This window comes from Ovis canadensis, chromosome 4 (genome assembly GCF_042477335.2).
Source record: "Ovis canadensis isolate MfBH-ARS-UI-01 breed Bighorn chromosome 4, ARS-UI_OviCan_v2, whole genome shotgun sequence".
NCBI classification, from domain to species: Eukaryota; Metazoa; Chordata; class Mammalia; order Artiodactyla; family Bovidae; genus Ovis; species Ovis canadensis.
Window position 1 is genome coordinate 81,665,896 of NC_091248.1, and position 21,284 is coordinate 81,687,179.

At 41.9% G+C, this 21,284-nt stretch overlaps 1 protein-coding gene across 2 annotated transcripts in view; it reads right to left on the reverse strand.

The window, feature by feature from the left end:
- The window catches only part of CHN2 (chimerin 2), a 339,845-nt gene that overhangs the window by 153,751 nt on the left and 164,810 nt on the right, over positions 1–21,284 (reverse strand). For both annotated transcript variants that reach the window (XM_069588098.1, XM_069588099.1), the window contains exon 3: positions 13,527–13,582. In XM_069588098.1, coding sequence (XP_069444199.1) covers positions 13,527–13,582 — 56 coding nt within the window. The remainder of the gene's footprint in view (positions 1–13,526; positions 13,583–21,284) is intronic.

Below are 21,284 nucleotides of genomic sequence, written 5' to 3' on the forward strand. Positions count from 1 at the left end.
GCAAGAATAAGATAGTAACTACTTTCGGCTTTGAGGACCATACAATCTGTCTCCAGGACTCAACATGGAAGCATAAAAACAGTCATAGTTAATACATAAAGGAATGAGCATTGCTGTGTTCTAATAAAACTTTATTTACAAAAATAGCTGGCAGACAATTGTTTGCCAATGGCTATTCTAGACTAACACGCATTGGAGTCCATTCTCAAAAATCATTTTCAGGACATCTTATAGTTAGCTCAAAACTCAGGGCATTTGCCAATGCCTCAAAGGGCCTTTTTATTTAATGGTGGTCAGATCATCTATTTGTGTTCACGTACCGCTGTCTCTTACTGCACAGGGAGGAAAGAATCATTAACTTTTAATCTATGGTCTACTGATGCCAACTTGAAAAATCAAAGCAAAGGAAGACAGCAAACAGTTGAATTATACTGTTAAACAATCAAAGAATACTGAAACCCTAAGGGACCTGATCTGCATCCTTGAATTGAAAGGTGCTGCTGCACCATCATTAAACACGGTCTTTGAGAAGTCATGGAACTCGGAGGATCACAGCAGAGCAAAGAAACAACCAGAAAAGTGTAATTATAGAAGCAGTAGAAATACCCTGGGAGATACAAGAACAATTCATCAAACAATTGATGTATAATTACCTAGGAGGACACAAGGTGCTGGATGGTAACCAACATGCCTTTGTGGGGCTGTGCCAAGGATATTTAATTTCCTCCCACAGTAGATGGGGAGATGACACTGGCCCTGTAAACAGGAAGAAGAAAGAGATACTATCACGAAAGCAAAGCTTGCTATTCTTGCCAACAAGACAGGGAGATATGGCATACTGAGAGCTAATCCAAGACTGTGGCTTGTCAGAGGACACAGCCAAAGATGACTGATTGTCATGGCGCGAATCAAGCTGGGAACAACAAAAGGAGTGGTAGACTGAGGCGAGGAGGCACGGCCCAGACAGCATCAGCGCTGGACTGGCTTTCACTGATGAATGAGTTGCCTGCAATTCTGAATTGAGAGCTACTCAATGAGCACACAGCTGATTCACTGAGTGAAGTGACTAGCACTTGGAAAACAGAAATATATTTCAAAGTACTCCTGACATAATGATAATGGATTTATTACTTTTATTAATTCAAAGGTTCATTGAAAGGAAGAGTAAATTTAGCTGGGATTTGTACACATCTACTAGGTAAGCCTTCAACAAAGCCTTTGATTGTGTGGATCACAACAAACTGTGGAAAATTCTTAAAGGCATGGGAATACCAGACCACCTGACCTGCCTCCTGAGACATCTGTATACAGGTCAAGAAACAACAGTTAGGACTGGACATGGAACAACAGACTGGTTCCAAATAGGGAAAAGAGTATGTCAAGGTTGTATCTTGTCACCCTGCTTATTTAACTTATATGCAAAGTACATCATCAGAAACACTGGGCTGGAAGAAACACAAGCTGGACTCAAGATTGCTGGGAGAAACATCAATAACCTCAGATATGCAGATGACACCACCCTTATGACAGAAAGTGAAGAAGAACTAAAAAGCCTCTTGATGAAAGTGAAAGAGGAGAGCTAAAAAGTTGGCTTAAATCCCAACATTCAGAAAACAAAGATCATGGCATCTGGTCCCATCACTTCATGGCAAATAGATGGGGAAACAATGGAAACAGTGAGAGACTTTATTTTGGGGGGCTCCAAAGTCACTGCAGATGGTGACTGCAGCCATGAAATTAAAGATGCGTGCTCCTTGGAAGAAAAGCTATGACAGCCTATTAAAAAGCAGAGACATTACTTTGTCAACAAAGGTTCATCTAGTCAAAGCTACAGTTCTTCCAGTAGTCATGGAGTTGCAGAGAGTCAGACACAACTGAGCAACTGAACTGAACGGAACAAGGTAAGGGAAACATCAAAGGAGAACTGGAGTTCATAAGAATGTATACTGAATATGGACGGACACAAGTACAAATCACCTGACTAGAACTGAATTTGAACGTTTTTGTCAATTAGTCATACAAACATAAGACTGAGGAGAATAGCTTTTGGGGAGAGGAGTGGTGGGTGTAGAAAACCAGGTTAAATTAAGCACTGACCATTCCCCTAACAAAGATTCGTACCTGGCCCCGGCAACATATGAGGGCATGGGAAAGCTAGACATAGCAAAGAAGAGAGGCAAAGGCAAAATATTTTTAACGAATGGAAAATAACATCAAGGAGGAAGTACATCTAGAAAAGAAAAGGCAGCCATGGGATGACTTGGCACTGACTTTGAAATTCATGAAGTCTAGTTTAGTGCTGGGCAAACAGTAAACATCACTAGGAGAGAAAGCATCTTGATTCTCCTATCTACTCCAGGGTACAGGGAAAGCAGCATGAAACAGAAGTAGAGAGACTCATTTGAAAAATTGCACACACCCCAATATTTCTGGCAGTACTATTTACAATAGCCAACCCATGGGAACAACCTAAATGTCTATTGACAGATGAATGGATAAAGAAGATATGGTACATACTTAAATGGAAGGTACTTAGCCATAAAAACGGAGAAGGCAATGGCACCCCACTCCAGTACTCTTGTCTGGGGAATCCCCTGGATGGAGGAGCCTGGTGGGCTACAGTTTATGGGGTCGCTAAGAGTCGGACACAACTGAGCAACTTCACTTTCACTTTTCACTCTCATGCATTGGAGAAGGAAATGGCAACCCACTCCAGTGTTCTTGTCTTGAGAATCCCAGGGACGGGATAGACAGGTCCCATAGACAGGGGCTGCTGTCTATGGGGTCGCAGAGTCAGACACGACAGAAGCAACTTAGCAGCAGCAGCAGCAGCAGCAGCAGCAGCCATAAAAAGAATGAAATGATGCCATTGCAGCAGCGGGAATGGACCTAGAGATTATCATGTTAAATACGAAGTGAAGTCAGTCAAAAGATAAAGACAAATACTGTATGGTATTACTTATATATGGAACCTAAAATAATGATAAAGATGAATTTATTTACAAAACAGAAACTGACTCACAGATATAGAAATAAAACTATGGTTACCTAAGGGGAAAGCAAGGGAGGAATAAATTAGAAGCTTGGGATTAACAGAGGCACACTGCTATATATAAAATAGATAAACAACAGGACAAGAACTATATTCAATATCTTTTAATGACCTATAATGGAAAAGACTCTGAAAAAGAATATATATATTACATATTTGTAAAATGGAATAACTTTGCTATACACCAGAAACTAACACAACATTATAAATCAACTATACTTCAATTAAAAACAAAAAAGAAAGTAGAGGAAGTGAGAACAATGGCTCTAGCAGTGGTCCTCACACTTGAGCAAACATCAGGATGACCAGCAGGGTTCGTTAAGACCCAGATCATTGGTCTGGGGTGGGCCAGAAGAATCTGCATTTCTGACAGGTTCCCTGGTGATGCTGCTGCTGCCCCTGGCCTTGGGACCGCACTTTCAGAATCACTGGGTTAGAAGCCAAGTCCTGGATTTGGACCATCTGAGACTGACTGGCTCTGCCCTTCCTGTGCTCTTTGTCTCATTTCCTCTTGTAAAAGGAGACAGATAACAATCGCATGGCACTGTTATGAGAAATTACGTATGTGAGACTCTAACCCAGCGCTCGGTGTACAGTAAGTCACTCATATGTGTTAGCACTCATTACTATGGAAAGATGGACAGCAGTAAATAATTAGGCCATATCTTTTATAGTCACCACAGTTACACCTGCACGGTCTGAGACGGTGCCATCTATGTGTTTTTCTTTTTTCCCAAACATCTCACTGCTTGGTTAGCCAGACCACACTACTCTAGGAAACATGGCTTGCTCGGGGCAAAGTGTAACTGCCTTTATGAGCGTTATTTCTCAGTTAACGTTTAACCAGGTGAGTCAAATGTGAAGCATGTCTTTAGAATCTCACTTGTGCATCCAGTGCTTTGTACCTATCCCAGACAGTCCTGGCCACACCTGAAATTTTGATGGGCCTGACCTCTGAGTCACACAGCAGACATACCATCCAGATAGCTATTGGTATGGGGGCATTACCTCATAACCACCATGCCCTCAGTCTGGACCACCCCTCTCCTGCCCCCATCTGTGAGTGATGGTATCTTGGGTCATAGCTATCACAGACGAAGGGAAGATGACAGAATCCATGATGCTGTCAGTTATTCCTTTATAAAAAACCAAAACAAAACACTAACTACACAACGTGGGCTTCCTAGGTGGTGCTAGTGGTAAACGAATCTACCTGCCAATGAAGGAGATAAAAGAGACGCGTGTTTAATCCCTGGGTTGGGAAAATTCCCTGGAGGAGGACGTGGCAAACCACTCCAGTATCCTTGCCTGGAGAATCCCATGGACAGAGGAGCCTGGTGGGCTACAGTCCATGGGGTCGTAAAGAGTCAGATACCAATGAAGAGACTTAGCATGCATGCACACAATGAATTCATCTCTAGCAGTAGCTTCTCAGGGTTAGCCTGATGGCTCAGCAGTGAAGAATCTGCCTGCAATGCAGAGGCAGGTTTGATTCCTCGGTTGGGAAGATCCCCTGGAGAAGGAAATGGCAATCCACTCCGGTATTCTGGCCTGGGAAATCCCATGGACAGAGAAGCCTGGCCAGTACAGTCCATGGGGTCGCAAAAGAGTTGGACATGACTGGACTAAAACAACTTCTTAAGAATGTTATAAATTATCAATCTCTCCTTCATTTTCCTTATTCTGTTTTAAGGGAAAAAACCTTCCGCTTTTGCCTCAGTTCATACCCACCTTACATGGATGTTCCTTGGCAGCCCTCTCCAGTTTAGTCATCCATCCCCTCAACTCAGAGCTCCTGAGCCTCTAAATTCTATAGCAGCTTGTCCTCAAGGGCCCTTATCCTCTGCTCACGCCATCACCTTGGAAATGAATAAATATTTTCTAGGTGCAAAAGTGCAAAGTCTATGCCCTATTAAAAGAAATTCAAAATATTCCAAAGAGTAAATTTGGAGGGAAGGTCATGTATTTTGGTAGACAGCATTACTTGCTAATAAAAAAGAAGCTTTTTATTTAAAGAAGTGCAAAACTCTTGGTTCTAACTTTAGAAAACAATAAAACTCATATGTCTAAAAAGTTTTTAAACATTAGTTTTATGAGAAGGTTTTCCCCCTTTACAATAGTGGTCTACAAGCCAAGGAAGTCTAGCTCAGGATAAAAATCACATCAAGCAAAAAGCCTTACTGTGTTAGGGAGTGAGATGAAAGTCTGAAAGGAATAATGATGGCAGGAGCCCTTTATTCTAGGTTGTGTCAATATTAAGGAAGAAAAAAGAGACTGGTGGAGAAAGTCTAGGGTGAAAAAAAGAGAAATATTTCTCATCAGGGAAGGAATAGCCTTCTGATTACTACACATAAAGCCAATTAAAAGGTAATGGGATTGGTTTTTGTTTGTGGCTTATAGAATCAATCTCATTACATTAAAGACATAGCTTATCTTGATGTCTTGAATCAGTAGACTTTTCTTGTTCCCTCTGATGCACATTTGCTCAAAAACACTTCTTTTCAATGAATAGAAGAAGAAAGTGAGGAGGATGGTAGAATATTAGAAAATCTCTCTGAGTTTATTTTAAATCTGTGATTTGAAATGTACTGAGTTAGTTGAGCAGAGCAGGCAATGGCACCCCACGCCAGTACTCTTTTGCCTGGAAAATCCCATGGACAGAGGAGCCTGGCAGGCTTCAGTCCATGGGGTTGCTAAGAGTCGGACACGACTGAGCGACTTCACTTTCACTTTTCACTTTCCTGCATTGGAGAAGGAAATGGCAACCCACTCCAGTGTCCTTGCCTGGAGAATCTCAGGGATGGGGCAGCCTGGTGGGCTGCCATCTATGAGGCTGCACAGAGTCAGACATGACAGAAGCGACTTAGCAGCAGCAGCAGCAGAGTTAGTTGAGAATGATACAGCCAATCAATATGGCTGGTTAAGATCTTCCAGACATGCCCAGGATAAGATAAATACCTAAAGCTACAAGATTGTGAGACTGTGAAATCTAGGTATGGTGAATCAGACTTTAAAAAGTTTAATGATAAAATGAAATGCTTTTGCAGGCTTAAAACAACAGTTTTTATGAATAAAGTAGAAGAGATTAAATGGGTAGCTATTTATAAACACCAAAAACTAGAGAGCATGTACAGAAAAGGAGAAGGGGCACAAAAGGTAATATTTAAAAAGTGAGTACAAATCACTAGGAGGTAAAATAAGGGATTACTGCTAAAAATGTAAGATAGATCACTATCCTCCATATTTGGCTTAACTTCTGATAATCAAGAAAAAAAAAACTGGTTCTGATTATAAATGCTAGAAAACTCAGTTCTAGAATTCACTGTTGCATTAAAATATTTTTTCCAAAATAGATTATTCTATGGTAAGGGAGAGGAGGAGTAAAGCTGCATAAAATGGAGAACAATTTAAAATGATAGTATGTAATTTATTTCCCTTTCTTGAAACTGCCTTTTAGAATCCCATATTCACTACAGCAATTTCAAAAAAAGAATGACACAAGACACCAAATCATTTACAGTCACAAAAGAATCTCTGCATATTTTGTATTCTTCATTTAATTCTGAGGAACTTGACTTTAGCCATACAAGTAAATCTTAACATTTTGGCCTTTTGGAAAGGTTAAAAAGAAATTTAGAATGTTCCAGGAAAAAGTATTAGTCTGTGCTTACGTAAGAACATTAACAACAGCCAAAAGTCCAACTGACTCCCCTAATAACAGCATTGAGTAAATCTGATATGCTATTAGTAACAGTCTGAGAGTTCAAAATTCCTTAAGATAGCAGTCTCTTTTTTTCATCATTTTACCATATATTTACTGACTGCCCACTGCTGGTTGGCTCTGGGCTCAATACTAGGGAAGTACCCATGATTAAGACTAGTGATGTCCCTGGTGTTTGTATTCTCCTGAGAAAGATGTACAGACAACAAGGAAACAGTTAAATATGATCAAAAGTGTATTAGAGATTGTATTAACTATATAAACAAAACAAACAGGGTGATATGAGAGAGAGGATCTGTAGGTACTAATTTTTCAGGGGTTCAAGAAGGGCTTCAGTTATTAGGTAAAGTTTGATCTGAAATCTGGACATGTAGAAAATTCAAGGACAAGAATTTCAGGCAAAGGGCAAATGCAAAGGCCCTATGGTAGGGGCACTGTGGTCTGTTTGATGGATAGGAGCAAGAACTAATGGGGCTGCATGGCTGTGCACTCAGAGAATCGTGGTACAGACACGACTGCGAGGAAGGCAGGAGCCACACCAGGGCTCATAGGCAGGGTGAGGTCTTCCTTTTAAGAGAGAAGGGAAGCTATTGGATTTATTGCTAACAGTGATGGTTTGGGCTCCTGCTTGAAGAATGGTGTGTGTGTGTGTGTGTGTGTGTGTGTGTCTGTCTGTCTGTCTGTCTGTCTGTGTGTCTGTGTGTCTGTGTGTCTGTGTGTCTGTGTGTGTGTGTGTGTCTGTGTGTCTGTGTATCAGGAAGACTGCCAACAGTGGAAGCAGGGATATGAAACTGGAGGCTGCTGAGTGGCAATAATCCAGGTAAGAGGGATTTCTCTGGTGGTCCAGTGGCTTAGACCCTGTGCTCCCAATGCAGTGGGCTGGGGTCTGATCCCTGGTCAGGGAACTAGATCCCACATGCCACAACCAAGAGTCTGCATACTGCAGCTTAGACCCAGTGCAGCCAAATGAATAGATTTAAAAAATAATCCAGGTAAGAAAGGATGATGAGCCAAACCACAGGGTAGTCCTGCCAACAGAGAATAGTGACAAACGCCAAATCTATTTGGAGGCAAAATCGAAGGTTGCTACAAAAAAGGTGAATGTGGGAAAAACAGGCATCCAGGTCTCTGAAGTTAGGTGTCTAATGCAGTGGGGTCCAAGGACAAAGTTGTTTTTGTTCAAAGTTATTCTTTGCCCTTGTTCAAAGTTATCCTTTGAACACTAGACTAGAGATGACCTGTAGGACATTTACCTGAAAAGATCAAGTAGGCAGATTGAGCAAGGTATTTGGAGCTCACGGGAGAGGTCTCAGCTAGAGACACACATTTGAGAGTCAATATTCTGCACAATTTCTGCCAGACTACCCAGGTACCCGTTTGGTAATTAATAAACACTTAGGAGAGGATTGGTTGACAACTGGCAGAAAGGGGAAGTGAAATTTTGCATCCTGGAAGATGTTTTGCATCTCTTGGTATGGAACACTCAGAAAATGCTGGTAGAGAAGGCTAGGTGCTGGGCTGCTCAATAAATATTAATTTACTGCAATAAATCTCAAGAAAGCAACAGACTGTTATTTCAGTAACTAACCTTACCCAACTCAACCGGTGCCGCAGCTGTCGTTCAGCTTGTACTCTGTCCCTCATCCTCAGTATCTTTTTACCTTGAGGCTTAATCCTGACCCAGGCACCTTGCTTTGTTCTTGATCACTGCCTTTCTTGCCTTCACATCCAGCAAATACTGTCCTTGCTCTGACTATGTCCCTAATGATTCTCTCAGAACTTGCTCTTCACAGATTTCTGAATCAGCCATGAGTCAACACTGAGTATTCACAGTGTGCCAGGCACCATTCTAGATGCTTGAGGCATGAGTTCTGAGTTCAGTCACTCAGTTGTGTCTGACTCTTTGCGACCCCATGAATCGCAGCACACCAGGCCTCCCTGTCCATCACCAACTCCCGGAGTTCACTCAATCTCACGTCAATCGAGTCCGTGATGCCATCCAGCCATCTCATCCTCGGTCGTCCCCTTCTCCTCCTGCCCACAATCCCTCCCAGCATCAGAGTCTTTTCCAATGAGTCAACTCTTCACATGAGGTAGCCAAAGTACTGGAGTTTCAGCTTTAGCATCATTTCTTTCAAAGAAATCCCAGGGTTGATCTCCTTCAGAATGGACTGGTTGGATCTCCTTGCAGTCCAAGGGACTCTCAAGAGTCTTCTCCAACACCACAGTTCAAAAGCATCAATTCTTCGGTGCTCAGCCTTCTTCACAGCCCAACTCTTACATCCATACATGACCACAGGAATAACCATAGCCTTGACTAAACGGACCTTAGTCGGCAAAGTAATGTCTCTGCTTTTGAATATGCTATCTAGGTTGCTCATAACTTTCCTTCCAAGGAGTAAGCGTCTTTTAATTTCATGGCTGCAGTCACCATCTGCAGTGATTTTGGAGCCCCCCAAAATAAAGTCTGACACTGTTTCCAGTGTTTCCCCATCTATTTCCTATGAAGTGATGGGACTGGATGCCATGATCTTCATTTTCTGAATGTTGAGATTTAACCCAACTTTTTCATTCTCCTCTTTCACTTTCATCAAGAGGCTTTTTAGTTCCTCTTCACTTTCTGCCATAAGTGTGGGGTCATCTGCATATCTGAGGTTATTGATATTTCTCCCGGCAATCTTGATCCCAGCTTGTGTTTCTTCCAGTCCAGCATTTCTCATGAGGTACTCTGCATAGAAGTTAAATAAGCAGGGTGACAGTATATAGCCTTGATGCACTCCTTTCCCTATTTGGAACCAGTCTGTTGTTCCATGTCCAGTTCTAACTGTTGCCTCCTGACCTGCATACAGATTTCTCAAGAGGCAGGTCAGGTGGTCTGGTATTCCCATCTCTCTCAGAATTTCCCACAGTTTATTGTGATCCACACAGTCAAAGGCTTTGGCATAGTCAATAAAGCAGAAATAGATGTTTTTCTGGAACTCTTGCTTTTTTGATGATCCAGCGGATGTTGGCAATTTGATCTCTGGTTCCTCTGCCTTTTCTAAAACCAGCTTGAACATCAGGAAGTTCATGGTTCACGTATTGCTGAAGCCTGGCTTGGAGAATTTTGAGAATTACTTTACTAGCGTGTGAGATGAGTGCAATTCTGCGGTAGCTTGAGCATTCTTTGGCATTGCCTTTCTTTGGGATTGGAATGAAAACTGCCCTTTTCCAGTCCTGTGGCCACTGCTGAGTTTTCCAAATTTGCTGGCATATTGAGGGCAGCACTTTCACAGCATCATCTTTCAGGATTTGAAATAGCTCAACTGGAATTCCATCACCTCCACTAGCTTTGTTCATAGTGATGCTTTCTAAGGCCCACTTGACTTCACATTCCAGGATGTCTGGCTCTAGATGAGTGATCACACCATCGTGATTATGGGGGTCATGAAGATAATTTTTGTACAGTTCTCCTGTGTATTCTTGTCACCTCTTCTCTATGCTTGAGGCATAGATCCCACTTATAACACCCTGCAAAGTAGCTGTTTGCCCTGGGGGTAGACCTTAATCCCTCAGAGAGAGTAGGAGCTAGGCTCTAACTCAAGTAGCTAGAAAGTGGTAGAACAAGGATTGCAGACAAGTTCAAGTGACTGTGCAGCCAGGCTCCCCTTCCTGGGTTTGCAAAGCTCATTGGATTTCGCCTGTTGAATCAGTCTATACCCTTGATCTGCTACTTCTCCAACAACGTCCACTAGGTGGTCAGTATTCATCGATAGCTACCAAGCATGCCAGTCAGGTTGGCCTGCGTCTGTGCCCTTGAACAGCAGAGTTCCATGACTTGGTAACTGCAGACTCACTTGGCGCTCCAATGTGGAATTTATCGCATTCAGTGGGAGGACCCAGACCTGAGAGGGGCCCACAGCCTGGGAGGTTATTAGGCATCAGAGAAACTAAAGAGATGGAATGTGTTGGAGCAACACGCCCGGGGTGACATGCCAGGGACAAGGTGGCTGATGGGAGAAGGGTTTTCAAAGGAAACAGCTTTTATGGCTTTATGTAAATATGTTAATAAAGCTTCAGTCTCTCTGGCCACACACTCAAGCCGAAAGGCTTTCTGTCTTCATTAGGCACATCCCCTGAGCACACAGGTGTACTACAAGGCACAGAGCTGTCTGCTCAAACATCCTCTGCAGCAGAAGCAATGGCTTCACCAGCATCCAAGAAGGGCCTTCACTAGGAGGAGGCCAAGTCCTGGGAGACTGAGCAATGTGTGCAGGAATTATTTGCACGGAAGGACAAAGGGCCTCATCTCAGCAGCACCTGTCGCTCCAGCACATTCGGCCCTTTATCGCCCGACACCTGCCTGACTGGATGGGCCCCACACCACCTGCTGAGGAAACAGAGCCGATGAACATCCCTTTCGCGTTTGGTTTCCTGCCAGAAATGAGATTTGGAATTCCTAGGGGCAAAGTTACCTAAGACTCCAGCCTCCACCGACATAACTTATTAATGAATCAGATTGATAAGTGTCAAAAGGTGCAAAGCTTGGTTTAGAGGACAAGAGTGAAGGAAGAAGACAGCTGCACAAGAGCCATATCCGTCAGCCATAGCAGGTGGCGGTGGCTTGTGGCACACAGCTCTGCTCTGCGAAGGCCTCTGGGGCGCTCCCTTCCAATGCAAGTGTGACATTAAAGAAGCAGGCAGTGGACCCTTGGCCCGCTGGATGTCTGAAGAGTTTCAGCGGAACTCTGTGAAGAGCCTTCATGAAGCTAATCTGAATCCACCTATCTCCACTGCTAACATTCTACCTGGCTTACAGGATGATGGACATGATTCCAAGATTTTGAGAAACAAAGAAGAGCTTGGATTCTTTCTTTCTTTCTATTCTCTCTTTCTTTCTCTCTTTTATACCCCCCTACACAGATAATACCTTAAATATGCCTTTAATTACCTGCAATTAATAAAACACTCAAGATACCAATAGCCAGGTTCTTTGCTGTATTCCCAACACCTAGATGAAAGTCAGAACAGAGTAGGCTCCCTCTATATTATATACAATACACATATATAAAATAAATGAACAAATGAACATTTACTATCTCCTTGGGTTACAAGTTCTGGTGCCAGACTTTGCCAGTAGACTTTTTATTAATAACTCTAGGAAGAGACGTGGGGCTCCCCAGTGGCTCAGTGGGTAAAGAATCTGCCTACAATGCAGGAGCCACAGAAGACTAGGGTTCAATCCCTGGGTCAGGAAGATCTCCTAGAGGAGGGCATAGCAACCAATTCCAGTATTCTTGCCTGGAGAATTCCATGGCCAGAGGAACCTGGTGGGTTACAGTCCAAAAGGTCACAAAGAATCGGTGCAACTGAGTGAGGAAGAGACTTCTGTTGAATTCTAAGTCCACAAACATTCTTTTCATAGACATTTAAAGTTCTCTAACTCCCTATACATGGTTATATTTTTTTCTGATGGCAAAATACTAAGTATAAAGCATACTTTATAAAGTACTTAGTAAAAAGTATACTATAAAGTAGTAGTATCAAGTATGAAGTAGGACTGAAGGAATTTTAAATAACTTGTTTCTTAGTGCCCACCCAAAATACCCTAATTAAAACTTCTCATTAAAAAATTCTGTTATTTATCCCAATCTTCTCTTATTTGGATATTACTGAAAAACCAAGGGACATTCAGTCAGCAGGGTAAGTGACAGAAAAGACCATACCACCAAATAAAGATCTGATCTCATTCTGAATTTTTCCTTTCAGATCAAATATTTTCTCCTCCCAAGCGATACTCCTGGGATGAGAGTATTCACTCTATTAAAATTCAGACTACTTGATGAACTTCAGTGCCCTTCCACAGAAGAAAGATTTCCTGTAGAAGCATTAATGAAACAGTAGTAAGTTGGCTCTGGTTGCGGGTACATATGTACCTAAGTCTTTGATACAGATTCAAAAGCAGATCTACTCAGTCTGCCAGAAAGTCCTGATGTCAAGGATGACTCTCAAGGTTATTGGAATTAAGAGTCTTTCCCCCGATCAGGCAGATGTGACGCTTTAAAAGAAATTTGCTACTCTCTATTTAAGCAAAATCATACTAACAGAAACAAGCAAGGACCCATAGACCTTTGTTTGAAGGATTTTAGTCTGGCTATTAAAGCAACTGGTCAGCATAAAACCAGAAAACAGAGCCTTCATCTTGCCTTTCCAATCTGGCTGGCATCCCAGATGATAAGAGAACTGACAAGTAAAGGCGGGCCAGGGAAAGTTCTGTGGCTAGGAAGCATTTTTATGAGTCAATATACTTTTAAGCTTATCTCCAAGAATAAAAACCCAGTCACTCTTCTCATAGGGATATTTTTTTTAATATGACAAAGCATAGAGGTTTGCTAAATATGGGTGTTGAGAGTGTCCAGATATTTATCATTCTCTGCATTTTCTCTGCTGGAAGCATTTCATAATAAAAAAAAAAGCGATAAAAGTATCAAATTGCAGGAGCAAAGGAAAAACAGAATTCACATTTTGGGGAGTTTACAAAAAGATGCTTAATTACCTTTGCAGTGGTGAAAAATGTAAGACTTCCGATTACAAGTTAGTATTTTTCAAATAACACTTGATTTCAAAATATAGATTATTTAGATGTTAAATCTGATGACACTTAAACATTAATAGAAATCAACTCTCAGTAAATCTGAAGGCTCTCCAATATGAACACAGTGCTGACCATTCATCATATTTAATGAGGTGTATTGGAAATCGCTGAGTACTGACCTCCCCAGGACAAATGATCCTCTTGGGACGAGGGGCCTCTTGTTGTAACTGATACACTGCCAAACAGAAAAAGAGAGAATTATAATTAAAAAAAAAAAAAAACAACCAGCACATACCAACACGGCTTCAAATAGCTCAACCTAACTACCTTTCAAGAACTGCAAATTTCTCAACCAAAAAACAAAGGAGATACCCATTTTTAGATAGAATCAAGTCAGATCATTTATATGGAAATGAGTCACAATGAATATAAACTGGCAAAATTGATTTTTTAAAATTCTCATAAGGACAATTTAGTTTCATAATTGTTACTGGCATTGTTCATGTTATAGCTTTCTTGGAAGACTAGATAAGACTAAAATTCTTTTGACAATTTTAAAGATGAAATTCTACTTGTGAGTACCTAAGTAGTAAGATCACATAATAGGATCCCTCCGTCTCAATGCTGATGAGAATACCAGGGAAAGAATGGCCTTAGGAGACAAGTGGCATTCTCTGAAATGTTAGTTATAGACAAAGACACAATTGATTCTGCGAGTGAATGAGGCTCCAAGTCATTTCTTTTTTCATGAGTTCCATTTTTGCCCTGCCCATCACCATGGATGCTTAGCTCCTTAACTATTTTCCAACCATTGTCATTCCTTTTTCTTGCGCCCTTCAGTATCTTAAATAATAACAACTCTCTTATATCCTGTATAAAAGACAGATTTTCCGGCTTGGGCATGGAGGAAAGCAGGTAATTGTATACAGAAATATAATTTATCAGACTATTATTTGTGATTTATTAGACTTTGATGAGTGGCTTTCTGCTGCTTAGCTAGTTTGGTTATTTTTCTTAAGAGGAAAAGCCACCCTGTGCATGTACCTTAAAGTTTTACTTTCATGGAAATGGGAGCTGAAAACAAACCTACTTGATGTTATCTTCAGAGTAGTGAAGAGGGAATAATTAATGTGAAGTAAATCTATGAATCATATCATAAATACATCTACAAAAGGTAAAAAATTCAATTGTATAAAGTCTTTCTAGAAAATGTAATAAGAGAAGTGAAAATTTCTGGCTTACTCTTGGTCTAAAAATAAAAAAAAAAAATTTAATTGAAAGGGATAGTCATGTGGAAACAGAGGTAGAAATGATGGAACTTATTTTGTATCGATGGCTCCCCAAAGCATTCAGCTCAAAATGGTTATTTTCTTACCTAATTAGGGGTAGACCACTCAGCTTACTCACAAAGAAGAAATCATCTAACTCTCATATAGGTATTTTTTAACTCATCCCATTTCTAAGCTTAGGTTGCCCATGCTAATGATGGTGCCTGTGGCACTTAGGAATAACTGTAGCCATGTGTAAGCGACAGGTCAGAGAGGGCTTCTTGTACAGGAGGAAACATGAGGAAGAATTGGCCAAAGATAAACAGTTTTGGACACTCTATTGACAATCCCAGTAGAGTCCACACTCTCCTTGAATCATGAGAGAGCCTTCATGGAATCCTTTATTCCTCTCAGATCAACCCCAACACCAACTAGCTGCTTTTCAGCAGGGTTTTGCTGTTAATGAGTGTAAAGGGAACCAAACAGGGCATCTCTTAGAATCACAGAGCTCACGAGCAATCATAGAACCCATGTCCAGAGAATCCTATCTCCTCTTATCCTCCTATCACCAGCGCCCTTTGAAGCCAGCAGTTATATGTGGGGGGCATGGCTGGAACGGTTTTGTGAACACCATTTTTAATGCCTCCCTTGAAGGTAGAAAAGGAAGCACAGCTGTTATAAGAGAAGCACTTTTAGCTATGCGTACCTTTGTAATTCATATCAGCAAACATTTGAACACCGGCTATAAAACAGAGACCACGGTCAGCATTACCTGGAGGCTTTGAGGATGAATGGAGGGGAAGGGAGAAGAGAAGGGAACCAGCATATCAGGTGTCTGTTACATGCCAGGAACAATGTTGTATTGAATCCTCTCCAGAGCTCAGAAGAAAGAACATATCATTCTCAATTTTATATGAAGAAATAAGTGCCTAGAAGGGAAATATCTGCCCCAGGGCATCAAGCTAAAATGGATCCTTTTGACTCCAAAGCCCTGCTTTATTTTTCTGTGCCTCAGGGCCTTTGTACTTGCTACTCCATCCAACTGGATTGCTCTTTCCCAAGATGTTTAGATGGCTTCCTCCCTGCTCCTTCATTCAGGCCTTCCCTGACTTGCTCAGCTTGGAATAAAATTCCACATCATCATCCCACTCTGCTCCCTTTTACACCATTTCATGTTTCTTCACGGTCCTCGTCACCATCAACACACTATTTGTTTACTTGGTGTGCTGTCTCCCTTAACTAAAGTATAAGCTCTTTGGGGGCAGGGACTTGGTTCTGTCCACAGTGGGATGCTCAGTGGTTTGAACCGTGTTTGGCACATGTAAAGTGAAAGTGAAAGTGTTAGCCGCTCAGTCATGTCTGACTCTTTGTGACCCCATGGGCTGTAGCCCACCAGGCTCTCCAGGCTAGGATAATGGAGTGGGTTGCCATTTCCTACTCCAGGGGATCTTCCCGACCCAGTGATCGAACCCACATCTCTTGCATCTCTTGCAATGGCAGGTGGATGCTTTATCCCAATGCCATATGGGAAGCCCAGGGAAACAGAAGATAAGAGTATTTTCACTGTCTGTAAAGGAGATCTTGAAAGTGTAAGTCAGGACAACACTGGTAGAATGCAGATGAGAAGGGAGTTGATTGCTGAGGAGGACTGGCAGGGCTCGATTGCAAATGGAATGGAGGAAAGGGCAAGATTGAGATGCTATTAACAGTTATAGAGGTTACAGGAGAGGAAATGTAAGGGACAGTTCCTCTCCTGTGTCAACAAACTACAGCCTATAGCTGTACACTCTAGGGATTCTCTGAGTAAAGAGAAGTTTGGTTGCTCACCGTCTTACAAATGGAAATAGCCATTTGTTCTCCTCCAGCCAGGAGTATCTTTGAGTTGGGTCCCTGCAAACTCCTCAAGCCAGAGATGCCACCTCTCCTTGCTGGTCCCTGGGCTGCGCACATCAGAAATCAATCACCATTTCTCAGTGAGCTACAAGATCTACTTGGTGCTGTTCTAAGCAACAGAAACTGACAAAGCCTGTTAGCCATCTGGATTCTATGTCTCTATAAAGATAATTAGATGACAACCAATTGCAATGGCAGCCATAGGGAAAAAAAAATATAGGGCCTTAGACTCTATCTCAGCGTCTGTCCCTGTCCCTCCTTCTCAAGACTGGCTGTAACAAAACAAACATCCGTGAGGCCCATTTAATGTAACTGAAACATGTCACGTAATCTTGAAAATGTAGTTTCTTGAATTTTTTGTTGTTGTTGTTGAACAAACACACGTCACAAGCAGAATGCAGTAATAAATGTCACTTCTTGGGTGATTCTGTGCACTAAGGGGCAAGAAGATGGAATCTGCTTCTACGGCAATGTTTCAAATCAGTCCCAGGCTCTTCCCCGCCCTGGGCCCTTACACACAGAAGAGAATCCTGAGCACTGGAATAGGCTATTTGACTGGGGTGAGGGGATGGTCACTAGGAAACCTGGGGGTAGAGAAGAGGAATCCCTGTTCCCGGAGAAATCTGAAGCAGATTGAGAAATCAAGAGTTCACTGAGAGAACCGTTTTTCTTGAGTAAGAAAGCATGGACTCCCTTGGTAGTCCTATGGTTAAGAATCTGCCTGGCCAATGCAAGGGACTCGGGTTCGATCCTCAGTCCAGGAAAATTCCACGTGCCGTGGGGCAACTCAGCCCATGTGCCACAACTCTAGAGGCTGTGATCTGTAGCAAGAGAAGCCACCTCAATGACAAGCCTGCACACTGCAACTAGAGAGTAGCCCCTGCTTGCCACAACTAGAGAAAACTTCGCGAAGCAATGAAGACCCAGTGCAGCCAAAAAATAATAATTAAAAAAAAAAAAAACTTGGCTTATCCTCTGGTAACACAATCTTCCCCTAGATGCCAAGTGAAAACCACGGCCTGGGTGATGCGAAGCCCAGTCCAGATCCATCAGCTCTTAACAGACCCTGCAGCAATGTCCTCTAACAGCCTCAAGTCCCTTAAGAAGGCATGTGGACCCAGGAGCCAAACCTGGACACTCAGCTGTGACCCTGAGCCAGTGCCACCCTGTTCACTGCCCATGACTTCGCAGTATTTGTAGGAAAGAACTCACGGGTATGAGTAACCAATGGTGGGGGCTTTGATGGCCTCTTAGTTCAACCCCACCTCCAGGCTGCTGTGTGCAGGCTTTGTCTTTCTAACGAATGTCCAGTCTTGCTTGGGATGAAGGTTTCTCCTCTTGTCCATGGCACACTGAAAAATCTGAGGATGAGGCTGTGGAGACTTGCATCAGGGGGGTCTCAGGCCTAAGTGCATGAGAAGCACCTGTGGGGTGTGATAAATTACAGATCCTCCACTCTTCTGATTCAGAAATTTGGGGTCAGGCTGAGGAATAGTTATTATAACTATTTTCAGGTAATTCTCATGCAGGGGGTCTGTGGACCAGAATTTGGAGGTTCTACACTTCTCTTTAGAAAAACAAGCACAAGCTGTGACTGCCTTACCTGCTGCCCAGGGGAGTCTCTGGGGAGAGCTGCTGGCCATGGCATCTGCTGCCTAATTGGCACTTGGCCTCTTAAACAATAAAATCTTTCAGAATATACCCATGGTGGTTGGCTTTTAAACTCGTCTGCTTAGGGCATGCAGTTCATACAGTTCTGGCTGAAAATTTAGAATGTGGCTTTATTTTATTTTTAAATTAAACTTGAAAATAGTTTTTTTTTTTAAATTGAAACCAAATATTTCTCAGTGACTTTGCCAATGTTTTGGGGTATGGTATTGAGTATGAAGGACTACATGTAGATAGATGATACTTTGAGGCGAGATTATTCTTATGGAAGTAATAGCATTAGCTTCTAAGAAAAATGGGGGAGCAGAAAAGGCAAGAACTTAAGCATGTAGTATCATTGTTCTTTGAGTCAAGATGGAGTTTTCATTCTTGTGGTCCCACAGATCAAAGCACACAGTCTTGTCTAAGGCAAAGACTTAATATGCATTTGTTGAATGAATGAGCAATCTGCTGCTGCTGCTGCTGCTAAGTCACTTCAGTCGTGTCCGACTCTGTGCGACCCCATAGACAGCAGCCCACCAGGCTCCCCCGTCCCTGGGATTCTCAAGGCAAGAACACTGGAGTGGGTTGCCATTTCCTTCTCCAATGCATGCAAGTGAAAAGTGAAAGTGAAGTCGCTCAGTCGTGTCCGACCCTTGGCGACCCCATGGACTGCAGCCTACCAGGCTCCTCCATCCATGGGATTTTCCAGGCAAGAGTACTGGAGTGGGGTGCCATTGCCTTCTCTGAATGAGCAATCTACTTTATATAAAATATTGAGAGAGCTGATTTTAAATCACACATGCATTGGTTGCCTTCTAGGCATCCATTTCCATCTTTCCCACTCCAACCATATTCCAAAGTTTCCAGTCATAGAGATTACATAGGAGTGAACCCTCTTGAGTTCCAGCCTTGTGCCCTGATTGGTTTAGGGCAGTTAGTGTTACTCTCTGACCATAGTCATGTAGCCAGGGTTGGGGACTCACATCAAATAGGGCTGAGACATTTTTTTTTTTTTTGGTAATATTTGTTACTTTATGATTAATAGAAAGCACTGCTCTCCTGGGCACATTGACAATGGTAATCATATTAAATGCCCAGGAAAGCAATTACCAAATAAAATCTAATTGCCTCTAACACCAAAGCTGAATTTGGGTGCGAATAGTCTCTCTTTTTTAAAAAACTGAATTTTGTATTGGATTACAGATGATTAACAATGTTGTGATAGTTTCAGTTGGACAGCAAAGGGACTCAGACTAAAACAAATGCTAATACTTTTGTTTGAAGTAGACTATCTCTTTGCGAGTTGCTTTTGGATGAGAATGTGGTAGCTCTCTGGGGGTTATAAGACAAAAGCCTACTAAATGTGGAGCTAAACCTAGGAAAGCAGAGCCAAGAAAGGAAGACATACGCACTGGGCTCCAATAATGTCTTTGAGTTGCTGGACCAAGGCACGCCTAAAGCCAGTGCCTCTCAACTTTTTGCTTATGTAAATCAATGTGTTTAAGTGGAATATTCTGTTATTTGTATGAAAGAGCAGAGCAATTAGCATTAAAACTTAAAAACAGCTTCTTAATGTGGATCATTGTGAAGTAGATTCATTTTCCTTTAGGAATAATGTTATAATTGGGACAAAAGCTTCATAATAAGAATCTAGTATCAAATAATTCAATATTAAAACCAACAATAGATGATGGATGAGAGAAAAGACATACCTATATACTTCTATAATCACTGTAAACAATCAATTTTTAAATCAAGTCCTATAATATGGCAAAAATGAACAGCATCCAGCAAATGTATGAGAAATTTCAAAGTACCAAATAATCCCTGGAGTTGAAAAATTAATTGTGTGATGGAAAATTATAGATTCCATAAATGATACATTAAAGAGTTTGAATCAACACCTAAAATTAATCTCTGAAAGGATGGTTTGTGAGTATTCCAAAGAGAAACACTTGGTGTTTACCAATAGGTTATTTAAAGCCAAACAAATTTCATATTCTGATAGGTTTATTGGATTTTCAGATATGGAAAATGCTATTGTTTTAGCATATTTCTATATTAACATGGACCTCATGAAGTTTTGAAGGCCCTCAATTTCTTCTTATTTATCTTTAAAGACCTACGTGCAAATTTATCCTCTTCTAGAAAGTCTTCTGTAATCCCAGGAGGGAGAGGAGTAGTATATTGTTGCTTCAGTCCATTTGCATATTAATTGGTTTACATCTGTCTTTCTAGACTGTAAATTGGAGGAAAGCATAGACCATATTTTTAGCTACTGTTGATTCCTAGTGCTTCTCCTAATGCTTATAATGTATGTTTGCTAAAAGACCAAATGAGTAGCTGATAAACTTGACAATAAGAAGGAGTAGCAGGAGTTGGCAATGCGTGTCAGATGAGCTTATAAGTAGTCCAACATCGAAACTCAAAGAATTAGTGTATTCAGGACAATCAAAGAGAATTCTCAGTAGTACCCATGTTTTTGATGTTGTGGATGGCCCTGCTGATGGCATCCTCCCTTCAGAACTTCAGGGTGCAGTTCTGAATAACTGGAGACTCTCAAATAGAGCCTGGATGACTATTGGCTGAGTGTAATAAAGAGGAACTTCATATATGTCATTCAGCTCAGTTCAGTTCAGTTGCTCAGTTATGTCCAACTGTTTGCAACCCCATGAATCGCAGCACGCCAGGCCTCCCTGTCCATCACCAACTCCCAGAATTCACTCAGATTCACATCCATTCAGTCAGTGATGCCATCCAGCCATCTCATCCTCTGTTGTCCCCTTCTCCTCCTGCCCCCAATCCCTCCCAGCATCAGAGTCTTTTCCAGTGAGTCAACTCTTCACATGAGGTGGCCAAAGTACTGGAGTTTCAGCTTTAGCATCATTCCTTCCAAAGAAATCCCAGGGCTGATCTCCTTCAGAATGGACTGGTTGGATCTCCTTGCAGTCCAAGGGACTCTCAAGAGTCTTCTCCAACACCACACTTCAAAACCATCTATTCTTCGGTGCTCAGCTTTCTTCACAGTCCAACTCTCACATCCATACATGACCACAGGAAAAACCATAGCTTTGACTAGACGGACCTTTGTTGGCAAAGTAATGTCTCTGCTTTTGAATATGCTAT